Genomic DNA, 21,438 nt, shown 5'->3' with positions numbered 1-21,438 from the left:
GAAAGCACCCTATTAGACATATCTGGCAGATTAAATTAGTTCCATGTTAATGCAGTCTGATTTAAATAGAAAGAGTTGAGGTTGTTTTTTTCTTTCTTTTTACTGCAAGTACATTAAATCTAAGGCGGTCCTATAGTACCTCACATCCATGAAGTACACATGACATCACATATTTTAGTAACCTTGAAAATGAAAAAGAAAAAAAGAGCAAAGTTGCTGCTGCTGCTGCTCCTAGCAGTAAGGCTTGGAATTAACAGCACGCCAAGGTCTAGGACTGAGCAGAAGCCAGTGGAAAAAGACAGCTCTGTGTTTGGTGATTCCCTGGCATGTTTGACTAAATTTGACTGAGAAGCTGAGGGAAAGTGATAACTAGTCCAAAGGGTTTTTTCTCTTCACTCACAGTTTAGTGTAAACAAAAGCATGTATGTGTTTAGCTACACCTAGAAAGCTTGTAGCAGTGAAAAAAGTAGCTGCCTTAAAACCATGACATAGTCACATCAAGTAATGTTTTTGACAGGCCATTAAAACATATTTCTCCTACTTTTCTGCCTGCCCTTCTGTTTATCAGGCCTCTTGGCAAAGACATGGTAGATGGTAAAACAAAGAGGTTTGGATAAAATTTTCTAAAGCACCTGAATGTTTTCAGAGACTAAATCCCCATTTGAAAAGTGACAAGAACACTAAGACTGAAGGATGTTTAGTGAACATTTATACTCTAAACTCCAGGACAGTCACCTATGTTAGCTTGAACAGAGCTAAAATGGGTACCAATGTAGCACTGCAACAGAGACCTCACAGCAGATTAATTTACTCAGCTTCTCAGCATGTTAAATGCCTAACTCTCAGAGCGTTCACTTTTTGGAAGCAAGCCTGCCAATGAACTTCTGAAGTTCCCACCACTTGCATCTTTAGCCGATTACAATTGTATGTTTTAAATTTGGTTTATGTGCCTTGTGAAAATGGAACCTCACTTTCTACATCTTTCAGGTCCTTTTGGAAAATCTGCCCTTATTCCTGCACTGATAGATTTTCAGAATTATTTAGTATGGCTGATCCATAGACTTCCCTAGTGATAATTCTATTGTTTACTAGCATTAAGAACCTGCACATAGAAACAATAAAAATCTCCACGGGACAATTCAGTTCCAGTCACAAATAACTAAGAAGCACACAATGGAAATTTTCATATACTATTTCTCAATAAAAGGGGGATTTGAAAATCTGGAGGGAGAAAGAAAGGGGAGTTGTCATGGCAAATAACCTACATTTTCGTAGCTAACTAATGACTTTGAGTTCCTTGATTATGGACACCCAGCTGGAGACACCTTTAAAGGGCCCTAGAAATTATACTGTTTTGTGCCCTACCCCTTTGAAAAATCAGATCTCCAAAAACACATCTCAAACTGAGAAGCATGCCATCCAAGGCACTCCAGATGTATTGTCACTTGCGCTATTGGTAACACCTCATAGCTGGATTACCTGCCTTCTTCTGCCTGTAGGCCAAGTAGTTGAAGAGATAACTGCCTCCAGTTGCTTCTCACTGTGCCTCTAACTTCTGACATACTGGCCAAGCTTCTTGGTTGAGCATTCCCTCCCTTGTTTCTGTCCAAAATGGGATAGCGAAGAACTTCTGTTTAAACTGTTTAAGCTAAGCTGGCTCATTTTAATGGAAACATGTTGGGGAGTGATTAAACAAGCGGCTTGGTCACAGTGGTAACCTTTGGCAGGGGGCTGTGAGTGTAGATGATGGCCTCCTCAGCCAGCACAGCTGCAGCTGGAAGAGAATGTGTGATCAAGCCTCGAGGTCAGTGAAAGAGAAAAAAGGATGAATACCTAGTTATACTGCTATTTTTGTTTCATTCAGCTTCCACAGTGAAACTAAACTAAATTATTTAATGCTTTCTGTTTCAACTGTCCATCTCAGAGCAACAGAGGTCAGATGTCTGTCTCACAGCAATATCAGAGAGTGTCCTCTCTGTCCAGTCCTCAGCTAGTCCTTCCCAGTGGAATAGAGATTTATCCAGAGACAGATTGTGGAAGGGAAGAGTACTATTTTCTCTATGCATACTTCCTCTTTTGAAGATTTAACTGAAGATAACACAAGAATAGTCATCACAAGTCACAGCAGTGGCCCGTGTAGATGCCTCTCATAGCAGATAGCTAAAGAAGAATAGTAGAACAGGGCAAAAGTATGCCCTTACTCTGTCCCTATATGCTTTGCCAGATTCCAGCAGTCAGGGGCTCAGAAACTTTCTGATGCAGTGGTGGCATCTTGGTGTAAGAGCTACTCTTATCCCTTGCTGAAAAGAGAGGATTACCTACTTCAATTCCTATCTGATTAGAAATATTCTAGAAGGCTGAAATGGTAATGAAAATATAACAATACCAATCTCTAATATATGCACAACAGATTATTTATTTACACTTTGCAAAATATTTTGTGAAAATGCATAAATACAGGAAGTACAGGGGTAAATATTTTCCTCATGGTTACATGGCAGATCATGGTCTCTGACTTCCAGTTCAGTGTAGTGGATTTCCTTTTCTTTCCTTTTCTCCATAGCAGATCGTGTTTGGGAGTGGCTTGGGTTTTCATTTTGTTTTGTTTTGTTTTTTTAAACAGATGGTTTGCATTACATAAGGGACAATTTACACAAGTTGACACTTCCCCTTTTTTTCCCTACGGCATATTGTGTAGTGGTAAAGTTGGCAGAGAGAAAGGGAGGAACTTCTATTAGGATTACATTTCTATTTGAAAAAAGACTCTTGATCTATGGTTCCAGTTGATTTTTGACCTCCATACCTAGATATAATTACAAGGCTGTGTAAAATATTTAACATTATTATTTACAACCAAAGCATTTTTTCCATATTACAAAAATAAGTTGGCAGTATGTGATGTGACTATATTGCCCGTGACTAGCAAGAAAAATACTGGTTATCTGTTTGCTAGATATCTGGTTATCTATTCACGTGTGAATATTATTTATTCTAATTTTTGTGCAAGTCATTTCTTTATAAAGAGATGATGTTTCAAGGCAGGGTGATAACTAAGTTAGTGACCTATAGCATGTGCAGTTGTTAAGAGTTAACCCCAATATCCTCATTATATTAACCAATTGGGCTTTACCAACAGATGATCTCCCTCCATTTCAAGTGATGTTGAAACCAAACAGAGCCAGATCACCGTATTTCCCAAATTGTAGCAGAACTTCTCCTACTCTCAGACTATGCAGAGTGGCTCAGGTCACTTAACCCTTCCAATTTTTGTGAGCTGACATTCCTTAACCCTATCATCTGCTACTACTGCTGTTACTAGCTCAGCCCCACTTGTGGTACTTGTTGTGGGAGATTTTACCTGGGTAATATACCTGACTCCCAGCATTTTAGCAGTGGCAAGTGAAATGTCGGCTCTACTGAGGTTTGAGGAACTGTTGCTATTGACTTCATTAAAGCCAGATTTCACACCAGATGATACAGATCTGCTAGGGCCACTCTTAGAAATAATTAGAATTTATTTAGAGCTAACTAATATTTGCAAAGTGCTTTTAAAGCATAAAAACAGTGTAAGTGATTGAAGAGAAGTAGTTTTGTGTTGTGCTCTCTAAAAGCTGCATAGTTCCACCTCAGAGAGGCTGTTCTTCTGTTGTAGGTAGTGTGATCTTTTTATGAATGCATGTATGTGTAGATTTAATGTGGGACATTAAGGTAAGATTGTCCCCTATATAAGAGATAATGAAGAGAATGAAATAAAAACTTATGAAAACAGAGGGGCCTGCTTCTGGAGAGCTATTTACAGAAAACACAGAAGGGGGTAAGCTGAGATTAATGGTAAATTGGATATTCTTCAACAAATATAAGCAGAATGCTCCAAGATAGAATGCTTCCCCATGCTTCTTCTGAGGCTATACATTTCCGGTCCTGTTTACAATTAGCATTCCCCTAAAAAACACAGAATAGCCCAGACTTTGTAAAGAAGATAGATACTCCCTATTAATGATGCTGACTAACAGTTATTTAGGAAAACTGCATGCCATTGCTTCTTTAAACATTTGGTGATCCCTTTAAAAAGGATATAAAACGTTGACTAGCCACTTATGGCAGAGTGGTGTCAACATTTTTCAGTATGGTTGAAGCTGTTGAATTCTGGATAGTTTCTTGTTTAGAGGATGAAGAGCAACACATTTTGTTTTCTAAACTGAGATGTGCAAGAATTGGAATTATGTGGGAATTTTTAGGCTTTGATTTCTTTTTTCAGGAAACAATAGTTACTAATATTGTACTTCAAAATGTTCTGGAAGTGGGATTTGTTCTGAATATTCAAAAATTCTCAGGAAAGTTCCTGCTTCTAGGTAGCCTTTTATTTGCTGATACCTATGTTATTTTCATGGAATTATGCCAAATTTTAGGAACAAGAACTGTTTTTCTTTGCCCATTCCTCCTCTCCCCTGTGGATAATTTGTTGTAACAAATCATATTGTGTTCCCAGTCAGATGTCATCAACATGGGGTTTTCTGAAAGCACTTTAATCACTATTTCAACCATATCCAATTAAGGGGAAAAAATGTGAATATACAATAGGTACATTGTATGTTTCTTGCATATCAGCTCATTGCTGCTGGAAATGTTCTAAATAAGATCAGACATAGAAAGTCATTGATGAAATATCTAATTACCTTTTAAAATCGGCAAAAATATGTAAGGTGAACAAACCAAGCCTAATAAAATTAAAATGTGCTGAATTTACTGTTCATCTATTTTCTGAACAATATTTCCTATGTCCAGTAAAAATGAAACTCCCACTTAATTGGTTCCTCATACAGCACAATAAAATTAATGTTTAGGAGTTAAATACCATAAACTTCCTCAGGGAAATTTGCTGATGTATCTCTGTTTTTTAGTTAGTCACATGTTTCATTGTTTAATGGAGTATCATGTGGACTGTTTTATAAGCTTTTCTGTATGCAGTGTCCATGTGTCTGGCTTCTAAAGAGACTGAGTGCTAATTTCTGATTTAACTGTGTCAGCTGTATCAGCTGACACACAGGTCGTTGACAGTCACCAAATCACAAGAAAAAATATTGACATTGGTATGCTTTTATCAAAATGACAAAAATAGGAACCATTTGTTGTGAGGACCACATACTGTAGCTTCTTTATAAAGATGCTAGTCATCTTTCAGAGCTACTGTTTATGCCTGGGAAAAGAATGAGCATATGACTAAACTCTCATGTTCCCCCCCAGGATAAGAAAAGGATAATAGCATTGTGGATGGAAATAGCAAGAATGAGGGAGTTTTGGTAACAACTTTGCCTTTTAGCATACATGAGAATGTGTCACTTTTGTAATGCTGCAAATGCATCAAAAAGCATCGAGATCATAAAAAATAACAACACAACTAAAGACTGCTTTCAGCTGAAAGAACCCCAAAATCTAGCCCCAAAATCTATGTGTTGCCTCTCATGATAATGCTAATAAACACAATATAGATAGAAAAAGTAATGGTCCTGTGAGAACAGGCTGATATTTTCAGTTCAGTTTCTAGGCAGTAATAGATGTCTGATGTTATGGCCCTATTATTCATAGTTGGGCAACCAAATAAAAGTCCTGATTTTTAAATTCATGAGCCTGTACAAACCTCTGTGGAAATACATTGGTTTTCCTTGCTTCTCAGTGCTTTTGAAAAAGAGTCATTTATTCAACAGATATAAAAGAAGATTTGGGCACCGCAGTAATTATAAGACCATAGGATTTTTCTGGTTGGAAGGGACCTCAGAAGGTCTCCAGTCCAAACTCTTGCTCAAAGCAGGGTTGTCTATGAGACAAGACCAGGTTAGTCAGAACTTTACCCAGTCAGGTGTTGGAAACCTCCAAGGATAGAGACTGCACAACCTCTATTGACATCCTGTTCCAGTGTCTGACTGTCCTCAGGGGGAAAAGGTTTTACTTTTTGTCAAGTCTGATCCTCTCTTATTTCAGTTTATGTCCATTATCTCTTGTCCTCTCACCCTGTACTACTAAGTATAGCCTGGCTCCATCTTCTTGATGACCTCCTCACAGGAATTGGCAGGCTGCTCTTAGGTCCCTCCAAAGCCATCTCTTTTGCAGGCTGAATTGGCTGTATAAAATCCAAAATAAACAAATGCCTTGTAGGTAGAAGTCAGTCAATGCTGTCTGGAACCATCTTCAAAGACAGTCAGGAAACCAGTTTGGATTCCTTTTTGGAAGCCACTAATGGTATCGTCTTCATTCTCTTTCCCCTAGTTTTTCTAAACCCCCAATGCCTAAGGCTGGAAGGTAGGGAACAGCGCCCATATCTTCCAAGCCTCCTGTTATTCATGTTACACGTCCACCACCACACCAGAGAACTGAAAGTAAAATGGTGATGAGAATGAGAATGAATGAATGCTGAGAAGAGATGCTGTGGCTTACCTGTCAGTTACCCATCATCTATAATTATTGATTATAAATATACTTAAGTAATAAATTGAGTGTAAAATTATTATAGCTTTTTCTAGAGCTTGTCAAAAATAAGGGGAAGATAATGTAGAGTTCCTTTTCATTCAACAGAATCTACTAAGAGGAAATATTTATTCCTGTATGTTTCATGAAATTTTGATTAGCATTCTGGTTTGGGAAATTATTATTTAAGAATCTGTTTTTGTTTCCTACTCACTACTTTCTTTACACTATTTTCTTTTCTTCTTCTCCTTCCATGACCTCCAACTTTTTTCACTTTTTTCCCTGAAAGAGAAGTAGGAAGGAAAAAATAAGTTAAAAAATGTTTGGAAATAAAACCCCTACTTCTCCTTTTCTGGTTTCATTTTTTTTAAAGAAGAAAATTTCAGGAAAAAGAGAGTTCTATTGTTTCATATAATCAGGTTCAACCTAAAAATCTTGTCAAAACACTATAATTTAACATTAGCATGTAACTTGATTTATATAGCAGGTAAGACAATTGTGCCTGCTCTGAAGAGCTTGCAGCCTGTCAGGAGACAAGACAAGGCACTAGGGGGATTACACCGTGAAGGAGAATAAATGAGATGAGTGACAGAAAAAGGAATACAAAAAATGCCTTATGAGTTTAGGTGAATGGTGCAACACACATAATGTTAGCTCCTACGCTTTCTTTTCTCTTTTAAATAAGTCTTTTAATTTTTTTAAACTTACTTAGCTCATATGATAAAGTTTTGCAAAATCCATAAGCGGTTTAAGAGCCTCTGTCTTACTCTCACAAGTATACAAATTATTTAGCATCCACAAGCTTGGTAGGTAGTCAGTTGAAAATTAAGATCCTAAACAGAAGGTTGTTGTTTTGTATTTTGGTGCCTGGGACAGGATGTCAGCTTGGCTCTGTACCACAACTTACTGTAGCGGAGAAGTGTTTTCAGTGGAGGATCATAGACAGAGTTCATATAAAGAGTGGTTTAAATATTATTTTACTTAATGAAAAATCCTCATGTAGGCAAGATTTTAGTTTATTTTGGGCAAGGATGAAGGTGTGAATTGAAATCAAAAGAAGTGGCATGGCATAAATTATCAGGAAAAAGATTCTGAGTATGTTTATGGAAGATGGACCAAAGAAGGTGTAGAGAAATAAAGAACTGGTCCAGAATTGAGGGTTCTGCCTTGTCCTCTTTCCTCCCTAAGCCATGCCTGGCTCCTGGCATTCTTCTTTGCTCACGATGTGTGCCAACACCTTTGATATAGCTCATCTAGGCTGACACATACCCTTCACTTCTTTACATACTGTATCACCAGTACATGTGTATTTCCATGTTCTTTTCATGTAGTCAGTCTTGAACAATTCTGTTCTTCAAAATGATGTCACATGGTAGCTGGGAAATAGCTATGTATTAGAGAAGCATTTGTCAGCTGATGAAATAATTTTTGCCTTGTTGTTAAAATAAAAATTTCAGCCTCTGACCTGCTTCAGATGCTACCATATAGCTTACTAAAGACATAAAAAACAGCAAAATTTCTCTCTGATACTATGTTTGTAAGAAAAGTCCACTAATAATAGCAGATAGTTTGGAACGTAAAAGAAATGCACAAAATGTTTCTTTTGTTGTTTGAAAGATTCAGGGAGATACAGTCCAGCCTGCTTCTACTGCATTAGTACCTTGATACTGCATTTTTTGAATTGAAGTGTAATACAGTTTTTTGAGAATTCATTGATATTTTCAGTGGAACAAGCTTGTGAATGGCTTGGTAAATAGCTGTTTCTAATAACTGTATATCTTGCCTCACATTCCTGAAATGTTCCCAGAGCTTGGGAAAAAACTTAGCAGCTATTTAGATCTAAAAATAAGATATTTAATGAAGTACTAATGAAATAATTAAGAAATGCATTTCCCAGACTTCAGAGTTAGCTAAAACTGCTTAGGCAAAACCTTAAGTCCAATATGGGAGTAAATTTAAGGACTGTGGAAAGAGATAACTTGTTCTAGAGTAGCAGCAAAGAGCAAGTAGGTACGTATTTACCAGAGGAAACTCAAAGCCTTTGCTAGCATTTTGAGAGGTGGCACTGTCTCCTGCATTACGTGATGTGAGCATGGAACTGCTTGGCCTCCTCATGTATATAGAGCCTGGATCCTTCCTTGGGAAGGGCACTGTCTGAAGAATTGAGATCCTGGGTTTTATTCTTAGGTCTTCCACTGACTTGCTGTGTGACCTAGGGCAAGACATGGCATTTGAGTGTACTTTCTGTTTTGTGTTTTGTCTGTTATGGACCAAAAGCTCCTCAAGACAGAGGTGATTTTTTTGTCACACATTTGTACAACAGCAAACGCAACAGAATGCCAACCCTGATGGTGTCTCCACTTGTCGTTGTGTCTGTCTTCAACTTCTTCGCTTCTACTGTGTCTGTTCAACTTTTATCGGTGGGAGCAGTAATGTAGATGTGCTACATATAAGCTGTACTTGTGAAAAAATCCCAGCACTGGCAGGGTGTTCTTCATAAAAAGAATTGCTAAACCCCTAGAGATAAGAGCAAGATAGTAGAGGACATTACTGAAGCGTAATGACACAAAGATTTATAATGGGTTACAGAAGCCCTTCAGCCTTGTTTTATATTTTTGTTTGTTAAAAATATTTTTGAGCACTGGAAATATGAAAAACCCAAAAAAGAGCGAACAACCCAAAAAAAAAAAGCTTGGAGAGACAGGAGAGCCTAGCCCTAGACGGTTTTAATCTGTGTTAGAGGATGAGTTTGTGTTTCTTTCCCTAGAATTAAACTCCCTTAAAACTACATTAGCCTTATATTGGTGTACTAGGCTCCAGGATTTAGCCTGCCCCCTTAAGAGCCCCAGAGGCGTTCCCTAAGTCACCAAAGCCGGTGTTTGTGGTAGCTCAGGCTAAGCCTGTTATAGGCAGCATGTGGTAGAGTAGGACTGTATGCACGTGGCCATGGGGACATTAGCCTGTTCTTCTATGAGCACCTCCTAGGTATATCTATCAAATGAACCACAGTGAATGGGTCTTTGAATTATCGCATCACATCAGAGTAAGAGAATCTGTGGGGCTGTTTAGGGATCTGAGAATAGTGGGATTCATGGAGTTATGCATGAGGTTGTGGGAAGAGGGGCTGAGACTTATACATATGTGTGGAGAGAAGGGGGATGTGGGGCAGTGCATGGAAGTACTCTTTTAATATATATGTTTTCATACAAACAATTCTTATTTTTAATTGAAAATTTTAATGGGCTGTGTTGAAATCAACATTTTAGCAAGCATCATTTTTCTCTTTCCTCTCTTTGGAATTCAGAAAATAATTGTTTTGTTTTCTTTTGTGGCTAGTACTTGCACAAAATGTCCTCTTCCAGAGAGTTGTTGTTCAGAATGAGGCTGGGATTAGCCTCGGAGCTACTAATGCTGTAGAAGCAGCTCAGCACCACTGACCCTGAGTCTTTGACCTCCAGCTCTTTCTTCTCCCAGTCTTCACATCCTTAAGGCCCACTGCTTGGGTCACAGGATTTTCTCTAGAAAATTTTAAGTCAGAGAATTGCTTCATTCAATCCATGATATGAAATGGAAAGTGGACACCTCAATTAAAGCAAAGGGGAATTGGAAAATGTGAAACAAGGGCATCCTGTGGGAGAAATAACAACCAAGTCAGAAAATCTGTTGCCCATTGACAATAAATAAATAAATAAATAGATAGATAATTGTGGCATGGTGCTGGTGCAGAGAGATCTGTGAATCAGGATTCCTGGGATGAGCTCTGGGGTCCAATTGCTTGCCTGGATGCCCTTGAAAGACTATGAGACTTCAGTCAGCAAAGAATATTAAAGTATGTTCTTAAACATAAGCAGACATAAGTCTTCTTGAAGTTAAATGTCTGCTAAAATGTTTTGCTAGCTCAGTTTTTTCTAGGCCTCCATTTCTAGAAGCTATGGTATTTAATTCTTAACAGGAGATCAAAATCCTTGAATAAAAAGATCTGTATAAAGAAGGTATTGTTATAAAAGGGAAAAATAAACATCAGCAGTTCTCCTGAAACTGTATACACAAGCACAGCTTATTTGTAACGTTTTAAAAACATGATGTATTTTTTCCCTTTGTTTCATGTTTCTTGTGACTTAGACTTGATACCTTTATAAACTTTAGTTCAGTAATAACTAAACATGATAGTACAGAACAGCCTGCATTGACTTTTTAATTTCTGTTTTTCCCCAGTTCACTCAAAATAGGACAATAAAGGAGGAAAACTTTTAGTTTACCTGCCTAATAAAATGCATAGCAACATTTACCTAAATTCTCCTTATACAGTGTTCTCTCTTTACCGTAGTCTCACTTTAAGAGCCTCTTTTGATGCTACAGTAATCACACATGCTGGCAGATCATTGGGCCTTATAGAAATGCTCTAGTGATCCTTATTTATTGAGTGGAAAGTGTTCAAATGTTTTATCATTTGGAGAAGGAATATAATACATGCAACAGTTTTTGTTAATGTTGTGCTAGTTTTCTTAATAGTGGGGCAATGTGAAGTTTATTTTAACAGATCAGATATATAAATGACCAAAAGTGTTTTCTCCATAACAATCAAACATGCCAGTCTCCATGTTGATTTTTGCCGTCCCAGATATTTTTCCTTTATAAACGCCTGCAACTTTTTCTTCAACTTTTACTAGATCCCTTTATCTCGTTCAACACAATGTAGTTCTTACTAAAATTGAAATAGTTTTCTCTCAGAAGCAAAATTGAATCACAAGTCATGGAGTGCAGGGATTTCTGAAGCTTTTATCTGATTTACTTAACCTCACATGCTAGAGGATCAAACCGCAAAACTGTAAAGCAAGATTTTTTTTCTAAGCTAAAAAAAAAAAGAGTAGTCAAGGGAGTGCCATTTTTGATCTGTGTGAGGCTCAGTTTACTAACAATCATCTGAGTTTAGTTAACTTCATATTCTGGACAAGCTTGTAAATTTGTCCCCTTCTAATGCTGTGATCTTATCAAGGTTGTACTGTTTTCCTTTTCTTCTCCTCCACCCCCATCTTCTTTCTTTCCTTTTTTTTTTGTGTGTGAAGTGCAGCCTTCTGATCAACGTGCACTTTTTTTTTTCCATTTCCCTAAATACATCATGAAAAAGGATGAGGTTTCCGCCTTAATTGCTTGTGCCTTTTATTCACATTCCTCTCTCAGCCAGAATTGTGAAAAGAGTGTTAGTAAAAGGCTACACAATAGAGCTTTTCATTAGGCCTCAACAAGGCACACAAAAGAAGGCTTTTGGAAAGAGAGAATGCAGGACTTTAATTTGCAGGTGGAGAGTAGATAAAAGGTGCTGACGCCTCTATTATTCTCTTACTTAGGTGACCCTTACCCTGTTCAGCTGATCCCAACTACCATGGCAGCTGCTGCCGCAGCAACACCAGGCTTAGGCCCACTCCAACTGCAGGTAAGTCTGAAAACAATGCCGAAGAGGCAAAGGTTAAGTAAATATGGAAAACAGATTTCTCTTCCATTTGAACATAGTGAAATTACTAGTTTTTTTGGCCTATTCTCTCCATTTAAAATTTGCATCTGAAGTAAAATAAATGGCAAATTGTATCCATTTTTTCTCTTACCTTTAGGGAACTTTTGAAATATTTTTCTATTTATATTGTTAGTTTAACTATTCATTTTTAGGTTTGTACTTCAAATTTCAGTAGACCAAAATGTTTGCTTTGCTTTTCCATTACAGTGTTCTGACACAGGTTGTAAAGATTGGCTAAGCGTAAACCAGCAAAAGCAAACACATTGCTAGACGGAAGAGCTCTGTCCTGACAAGCACTTTTAAACTGCTTAAAAGTCGCTTAAAGTGATTATGTCCTTTTAGGCTGTAAGTTCTTCAGAGCAATGACTGGCCCCTCCTACAGTGTTTTATGGTATGCAGCACATTTTAGGCACTGCTGTAGTCCAGATAATTAGTGATTATACTAATTTAACATATGCAATTGTAAAACAGGTGGAAGAATGCTAAAGAATCTTTTCTGACCCATGCAACAGAATCAGCCCTGTAGCCAGATGTGCCTGATCAAAACTCCCAGTATAGTTCTAAATTCTGTAGATACTAGGGTGCTGTCCGTGGGTCTTAATCACAGTGTGGCAGATGTTCCTCAGCTCTTCCTGATCAGACCCCCAACTCATGCCAAATCATTGGACTTCAGAAAACTTGATATTTGTCTCCACAGTTTGAATTTGACAATCTGGCATATATGTTTTGCTGGTAGGATGAACCTGGGTAAAAACTAGGGGTAAAATGAGTTCCAAATCCAAATCCTCTCTAGTTCTGCAAAAACTTACTGACTCTTTCATTTAAAACCAAAGAAAAGCCCCACAACCATACTCTCTGTTGCTAATTTGTCTCCTCGCTCATTATTATTTGCCAAGTCACATGGAACACAGAGCAGTTTACCTGCTTGGAACTGCTAAGCATTTATAAACAGCACATCTAAAATGCATTCTCAAACTCAGTTTGGCCAGCATCAGTATGAAGTAGACTCTCTACAACACCAGATATTACAGTTGTTTGGCCACCACATGAGAGCATGGGACACAATTCTGGGGAAGACTTTTTTTTTTTACTTTTTTTAAACACAGCCAGCGGAAGTTAGCTGAGTTTCACCGAAATAGCTGCCAGTGTGTAAGCTGACACATTCCATGCACCGCAGAGGTTAATACATTCATTCCTATTGTGCCTTTGTATGAAAAGCTACACTGTCTGTGTGTTAGTTTCTGATTCTGTGAGTTACAAATACCACAGGCAGCTTAAGAATCATGGGAGCCATAAAAGTCATCCCTCTGAAATGATTTTTGAGGAGTAATGTCAGTATTGATAAAGTGCTTGTAATAGCCAAACACACATGAACACACATATGGAAGAAAGAGGGGGGGGGGGGAAGGAAAAACAAAAATGGAGCTAGTTAGGAAAGAGAAAATAGACATTCGAGTCTTATTTAAGCAGTCATTCAAGCTAGTCCTAAAGTAATGCATCAGTGCTGCAGTAAGGTAGGAGTTTTTCTTTCATTTCAGGACCAGCTTTGGGCTATAGCCTAGCATGTGGTGGGCTGAAGTATTCTGATTAAAATGAGCATTATAACAATGACAGTTTCCTCATAAAAGTGTGGGTTTTGTGCAAATATGATTGACTTTATAAGTATCTTAAAATGAGTTTAGGTTGTGAAGAATTTGAAAAACTCAAAGGCCTCATGTTTCTGTGGAAAGGGGAATGCAGAAAGGGAAGCATTGAACAAGTTCACCTATGTTGTTTTGCTTACATGTCATTTAGTCTGGAATTGAAGGGGGAGCTTGGCGTCCGGTCAGTGGGAGCAGTTAAAAAGACTAACTCTGTAGACTCCTTCAAATCTTTCAGACTTGATCTCTAAGGATATGTATATGCTAGAAAAAAATTCCAGTCATATTTCCTCATGCCTAACAATGATTTCAGTTACCAGCATAACCTGTCTAGTGGAAACTGGACATGCCTCTAATTTCTGGTGCTATGTGAAAGAGTCCAATAACCTTTTCAAAAGGTTTTATGGTATAGTATTCAAAATGGACTCTCACCCATGCTAGCATGAATGGAGTTGAATCTGAGGGGGAATCACAGGAGAGATTATTTTGACCTCATTTGGTAAGACTTGGTGAATGTACAGCCTTTATAGTCTCTTTCAGGGAGGGACTCTTCTTCAGAAATTCATCTACATTGTATGTAACCCTAGTATTCCCTACAAATCCTTTGTCCTCTGGCCATCACACAGTAGAAGGTCAGAAAAGCACAATGTTTTTTCTTTTCTTCTTTTTCTGTCCTCCCTATCACTCATCTTTGAGACTTTGTATACTAAAAGCAGTCGTTTTCAGGAGAGATCAAAGAACCTGACAAGATGTTCAGTTTGTCGCTCCCAGCAGAATTTGGTACACAACATTATCTTAGTGAAGACAAAGCCAAGAAATTTTTCTTGTTTGTTTGTATAGTGATAAATATGCCATTGTTATTTCATTACAGAATTTTAATCAGGGCATGGCTTCTGTAGTGCACTTTGAGATCAACAGGAAGTGCTTTTTTATCCCTGGTTGTCTGAACTGATTTTTCCTTTAGTAAATGAAGTGCACACTGTATTTGTAGAGAAACATGTTATTGTTTTCCTGTGGCAAAGATACCCTTTGTCAGTGAAAACGTAATCTCTGTTTTGAAATGCCCTGTTGATTCCCACTGACAGGTTCATAATCTGAAGCTCTCCGTTTCTCTCCCTGCCTTTGAGTCCCCACTGGGGTATACAGATGCTGTCATCTGATATCTGCCACAATTAGCTATACGTGATTGCCTTTATTTCCAGTATCCACAGAGAGACTAATGGCTCAATAAGAATGGAAACTACAACTTATGTTGTTAGATGTCTGGAAAGAAGTAGATGGATGGGGCCATGCTGGAGAAGCTGGAATTAACATGATGCATGCTTGAACCTGCTCTGTGCATAAAGGGCTATCTGTTATCCCTGCGTATTCACTCGTATTTGCATTTAATAACAAAAATGTCATTAAAAAAATTTTTTTAGCTTTCTTCTGTTAATGATAAGATTCAGGCCTAAACTCTGTGTGCAGTGTCACTTTCAAGTATACTCTCATTTCAGTAAAATCCTTCTTGGTTAGCAGGTGAGTTTCTTACGCTGATTTTTCCCCCCATAAATGTCACATGGTCTTGTTCTTCAAGAGTGATGCAGCACAGCAATTCTGTTTCAAATGAACAAGAACAAAACTGAACAGAGCCCTGCCAAAATGTTTTATTAAATAAGGCTGATGAATTGTAAGTTCTGCTGTATGCCTTATCTGAGCATGATGTTTTCCTATATGGTTCAGCAAATGAGGGAATTAAATTCCTTTGTCTTGTAGATCAGCACTCAAAGCTGCCATGGAACAAATTTTACACAAAGTAAATATTAAGTTGGTACTGAAGTGATTATTCTAATACCAGTCATCTTGGGCACACCTAATGTGAAATAGATGGTTCCAGAAGCCTGAGCAAATTCAGTATAAAATAAAATCTGGTGGTTTCTTTTCTGAGAAAAATAACCCCCGAATGCTTACTGAGCATTACAAAACAGTGGACCTGATAGCCTGATCTAAAAATTGAGAGACGAATCTGCACTACTGGGAATGCAAAAGGTTCAGATTTCCCAGATTGGTTGTTTGATAACCAAATAATGACAGGGACTGATTAATTGGCAGTAATACAAATGCTGTATATACCCATAACTATATTGAAAGATGATGCTGGATACATAATGACAGCTGCCCGTGTAGTGTTACTGTATGGACATTTTGTGTCCTTTCAAAACAATAGAGCAATCTGATGTAATACAGACTTCCTGCAAACATCTGCTCTTGGGGAAAAATGCACCAAAAAAGTTTTGAGTGCCCGCATTCAAACTTTGTTTCCTCTTCATCTTAGCATGAAACAGGACATCATGCTTATTTGCTGGTTGCGTTCAACATTACAATCAAACCTGTTATTACACAGATGAATAGAATGTTATGCCAGCATACAGATGTGAAAGTATTTTAACCGGTTTCTGAATTCTGAAGACCAGTCATTTGAAGAATCCTGATAAACTATCTTTGTCTATTTTTGTAAAGATGATGAGCAGTGTGTATCTGGAAAAATAATTTTGCCAAGTTTTTTACACTGCACTTTCTTTGTTAAGTACTTGGGCCCATTTTCTTTATTATTATTACTACAGACCTATTCTTTTCAATGGTGTGTGAAGAGGCATACCAAGGACTGAATTTTAGAGGAATTCAGTATACGTAGTCTGGACCACAGTTTTAGAAGAATTTGGCACACATTTAGGCACTGACATAACTGGCTAGATTTTCAGGGAAGCTAAACTCATTCAGGGTTTGAGTGCCTCTTGGAGATGTTCATCTTAGTGTTATTTAGGTGTCTGACTCTTTATAAATTTTTCCTTAGAAAACCCTGGATCTAGGTGTCTTAAGAGTCCCATAATCATCTGTGATCTTCATGTTTGTTTTACCTGAAGGGAACAGAAAGGATAGAGCTATTTAACAAGAGGACAGTGACTGTGATGAGCAGATAGATTGTTCCAATGGTCGTATGAATATTACATAAAACATTTGTTGCCTGTGGAACCAAAATAAAGCACAAGGACTGCTTGCTTGGTCACATACCATATTCTCTTCCATACTACCTTTCTTTTGGCTTCTGCACCATTGCAGGGATAGCAATGTCTCTCCACTCTCTTCACTTGACAGTTCAGGATATCTCTTTAAAGTATCTCTTCAGGTTTCATTTGAAATGTTGCTGATGGTGGAACTTATCCTCCAGCTTGAAGACAGCTCTCCATTTTCATGCATTAATTGTCAAGCACATTTTAAAATGTATTCATTTTTACTTATCTCTGATTTCTTACTATAATCTGTAGATATAACCAGTTTTGACCAAATTAAGTAGTTGCCTTCCAGTGTTACTACAACAACATCTCAAAGCCAGGAAAGAAGACCCTGAAAAAATGTATGGACACTGTAGTGATGACCATGGTTCTTGGTATTGGGATGCCAACTTGCCAGAGCTGCAAAGACATTTGAATTGTTGCTGATTGAGAAGAAAAGTGTAAGGTCCTGTTATTGTCCCTACAGAATGTAGGCAAGAGGTGGCAGTACTTTATCCATTATCCAGTCTACATCCTTATCCATTATCTACAGTCTACATTCATGACCTCTTTGGAATATTAATGTACCCAGTCCTTTGCTTACAAGAAGATGATCCATTTCTTAGCACTGCAAGGTTATTCTTTCTATTTTCTGAGGAGTGTCTACCTTTAAATACCATCTGAACTGGCTTTTCAACACTAACAGTCAGTATCCTTTCAATGTTTGCTTTTCTACTTTACCTATTCTCATTAATAGGACTGTGGCTTAATTTGTACGGAGTGAATCATTAGTGCACAGTTTGATTACAATTTTATAAAACTCATGCAATCCACTTAAGCATAAAAAAGTAAATTAGGTTTTAACTGCATACACATCTGGAAAAAAAACAGCTAAGTATGTGAAAAGCAACATTTCTCATTAGCATAACCAAAAGAAGGCAGTTGTCCATCTGCCATTAGCTCAGCATATTGCTATGCTGTTTCTCATGGCCATCACAAATAATGATAATAATAGGAGTAATAAAACAACATAATATGTATAAATTTTTGTTGGATGCCCTTTTAAATAGATGTAAAAAGTGTTATATTCATGCAGATTCTGTATTCCCTGCTTCTGTCCTCCATTTATTTCTGGCTTTGTAAGCAAATATGTTGGCCACAAGATGTTTGCCACCTGTTCTGCAAATGAGTAGCCAAGATGACCATTTTAAAAGAGATTACTGAAGATCAAGATCCACTTATTCAGCTGGAGCAATGGAGCACAGTTCTCTTCATGTAAGTGAAGCTACAACCACCTAAACTGGGTAAAGATCTCCACATGGTGTGGGGGAAGTTGTCTTCAAAAATGTGATACTTTCCAAGATTTTTTAATTATTATTATTATTATTAAGTCTTAATAATGATTTTAAAATATGCATTAAATGGTAGAAGCAAGCTTTAGTTTGGGGGGTCACTGATTGCCAAAGGAAGTTTTGAGCAAGTTCCGTGTTTTTAAATGAAAAAGGTTTCTCCGAATTAACTCAGAAGCACGCTTCAGAACACTGGCTTATAACCACTCCTCACTTTCAAGATACCTGCTGAGAGCTAGAGACTGTGATAGATTGTGTGAAAGCATGAACCACAAAACGTATCAGCTCAAACAAATCTTGTTCATGGTAGATAAATGTACTTTGTAGTTGATGTCTAAGTAGCCCATACTTGCCTTTGATATTAACTTAAACAATTTAAGTTAAGACGAGTCACATCATTTTATCAGAATCCAATCCATTTCTGAAAGACAGAATCATTGTGACAGAATATAGATAAATGCTTGTATTTTATTGAGCACTGTGAGTGTCTGAACATATGCACAGTAGACATTTACAGGCATTAAATACACATGGTAAAACAATATCATGGCTACTCTGTGGGTTGTCAGATTATAACTGCTTCTCCTGCCCTCCAGGGGAAAGAATTAGATGTGATAGCATATTCATTTTATCTGGATTAACAGTCCTTTCTGTACAACTTTGGTTTTCCATCCATATCTATGAAAAATGAAAAAGACTGAAAAATGACCAGCCTATCTTCCTTTCAGTTGTAACTCAGGCCTGCTGTTTGCTAGCAGACCCTGTCTGCATGAGTGAGTTTTCTTGTAGGTTAAAGAGACTGCATTCCCTCTTCCCCCTCCCTCCGACCCTGAGCCTTCAGGGCAGACAGACAGAAGCACACATATGATTAATACAGCACAGCTGCAGTAGTGACTCATTTGCATATGTATTAATAGAGGCAAAAACAACAATTCAATTACATACAGAGACATTCTGCATACTAAAGAACATATGCAAATAGGCCTGGAAAAAGTGCAGCCAGCATTTTCTCTGACTTCTCTGAGCCCATATGGGCTAGCGTCAGAGCCTAGCAGTTTTCGATAAATCCCCTTTAGGAAGAACCTGTTATGAGATGCTTATACAGCTGTTACCACCTCCACCCCCCCAAGGGTTCCCAGAAGGTGTTTGACATTTGGACAATGGAAATAGCACAAGCAACGTCTTTTTCATGCTATTTTCATATTTGCCAGCCTTCAGCTTCATATTGTTGTTTCTTCACATATAAGCCCCAGGATGAAGAAGCCCATTTTTGTCTTGCCTCTTGTCTTGCATAAGGACACGTTTATTCTATTTTTCTCCTTTGTCTCTTGTTTTGGCTCCATCTTCCTTTCTTTCTCTGTTTTACTCTTTCTCTTGTCTTCTTGACTTCTATGAGTTAGAAAAAGATGACCATTTCTATACCTTTTTCTTGTATTGACCTTAAATATCTCATAACAGTATAGTTAGTCATTTTCTCATAGGGGATCATTAAATACATCTAGTGGGTCTGAAAGGTAACTCAGAAAAGTTAGCCTGTTGTAAATTTTATGTCATGATACATTGGTGCTCATCTCCGCTAAGGAGTTTGTGGAGTTCTCAAACCAAAAACATTGAAAGTCACAGGTACTAAATAGTTCGTGCTACAGGTGATGTGGTTACCATCTTCATAATGATACAAAAGTGTGATTCTAACAGTAGAAGAACATGTTCTCTAAATCCCAGGGGAATTTAATGGGCAATAGATTTGAGTATCTTCAGGCTGAAGGTATTCCAGCATTGGAACTTAGGCTATAAGAAGGCTTACTTTAGCTATAATTAGTTGCTTTAGGTGTAAGTAATTGCTAGGAAGGGTAGTTTGGCTTATAACTGAAACAGAAAGTATACTATTGTGTGTATTAGATATATGTACTCTGTATATTTCTTCACACAGGCCATTCACACACTGTGATACACAAATTTTAGGCCACACCACATACACAGTCCACTAATCTCTGGAACAGCAGGACATTTGACATAGTCCTTTATTGACTGATAAATTGAACTCTATTACAACTTTAAAAGAGATAACAAGTCACTAAAAACTTTTGGAAACCTGACAATGATATTTAGATGCCCAACTGTATTGTTTGGGTGGCAACCCCTGCGTTGTAAGCAGTCTGAATTACTAGCCATTTGTTTGGATCTGCTCTGCGGTGTGAGCAGGGAAAAATAGGTCAGCAAGCAGGAGTGCATAACTGTCTGGCAACCATACTTGTGAGTTCAGGTCATCCTTAATTTCTTTTCTCTTGTAAAAGTGTTACACTTTTTTCTTTTTGGGGTTAGCCTGACAGACGGAAGCAGATTACTCCTTGATTATTTATAAGGCATTAATTTTAGATGAATATTGCTGAAGTAACTGACATCATAAGTAGCTTCAGCAGTCTGCAGAAGAGTCTGTGTGCAGATTGGAATATGGCAGTCTTCACTTATACAATGTCCTGTGTAGGACAAAGTTTGCAGTATACTGAAAGAAGAAAAAACTTCAGGAGTGGAGGCATATCTATCGACTAAAACTTTGTTTATTCTTCTGTGTGCTATAACTGGCATTTCAGTAGGTTGCAATGATGATGTCAATGTTATGAGCTCAGCCAGCTGCAAGACACAACCTTTGCTGAAATAGCAGCAATGGCAATATCTGTCTGCCAGAATCTTAAATAAGAAAAAAAAAAACTGGCGAGTGTCTTATAGTGCCTCAAAGTAACTCTTGTAGAGAACAAAGAAAATAGTCACCTTTGCACATATACCTTGAGATAACTAAAACAACTCATTTTTACATAGGGGATAGAACAAACATCTGAAGTGTTTCTGTTGTACAGAACCAGTGTTTCGTGTCTTATATTCTTTTTGAATTAATTCTCTCTAGAAATGCCTGTATTAAAAATCTGGTAACAAAACCAAAAAAAAACCAAAAACCATTTTTTTCTATTTTGTGCCCTTTGCACATTCCAGATATTGGGTTTTGAAAGAGCTGGCTTACACTACTGGTTTTCCTATTATGTTGTTTGCTCTTCAGAGAGATGTTGCTGAAAAGAAGATTATATAATCATGCAAATAAGATTATATAATCCTGAGCAAACTGTTTGTGAGGGGGGAGAAATGTGAAACCAAACTGAGTGGAGTTTGGCTGATTGATGGGGAGGAAGGGTTCATTCTGAAACCATAAACTAGGGGTTTATAGGCCTCCTATAAAACATGAAAGCTTGTGTCAGACTAGTGAATTTTCCTGGATATTTGTGGAATTGTCTTCATGCTGAGCTTTGCCAATAGTGTATATTTACAGTGCCTCACCAAAGCCTCATGACAGAAAAATACACAGCAAAACTGAAAATCACTAACATACACACTCTTCAAAGCCTGCAGAGCAAAGCTACAAATAATAAATAACAACAGTGAAAAAAGCTGAC

General features: G+C 37.6%; 1 protein-coding gene across 5 annotated transcripts in view; it reads left to right on the top strand.

Annotated features, from left to right (window-relative positions):
- The window catches only part of SOX5 (SRY-box transcription factor 5), a 487,372-nt gene that overhangs the window by 389,729 nt on the left and 76,205 nt on the right, over window positions 1–21,438 (top strand). For all 5 annotated transcript variants that reach the window (XM_067306163.1, XM_067306169.1, XM_067306144.1 and 2 more), the window contains one exon: window positions 11,811–11,896. In XM_067306163.1, coding sequence (XP_067162264.1) covers window positions 11,811–11,896 — 86 coding nt within the window. The remainder of the gene's footprint in view (window positions 1–11,810; window positions 11,897–21,438) is intronic.

The sequence above is a fragment of the Apteryx mantelli genome, chromosome 1 (assembly GCF_036417845.1).
Source record: "Apteryx mantelli isolate bAptMan1 chromosome 1, bAptMan1.hap1, whole genome shotgun sequence".
Lineage (NCBI taxonomy): Eukaryota > Metazoa > Chordata > Aves > Apterygiformes > Apterygidae > Apteryx > Apteryx mantelli.
This window is presented reverse-complemented; position numbering and strand designations above follow the sequence as displayed.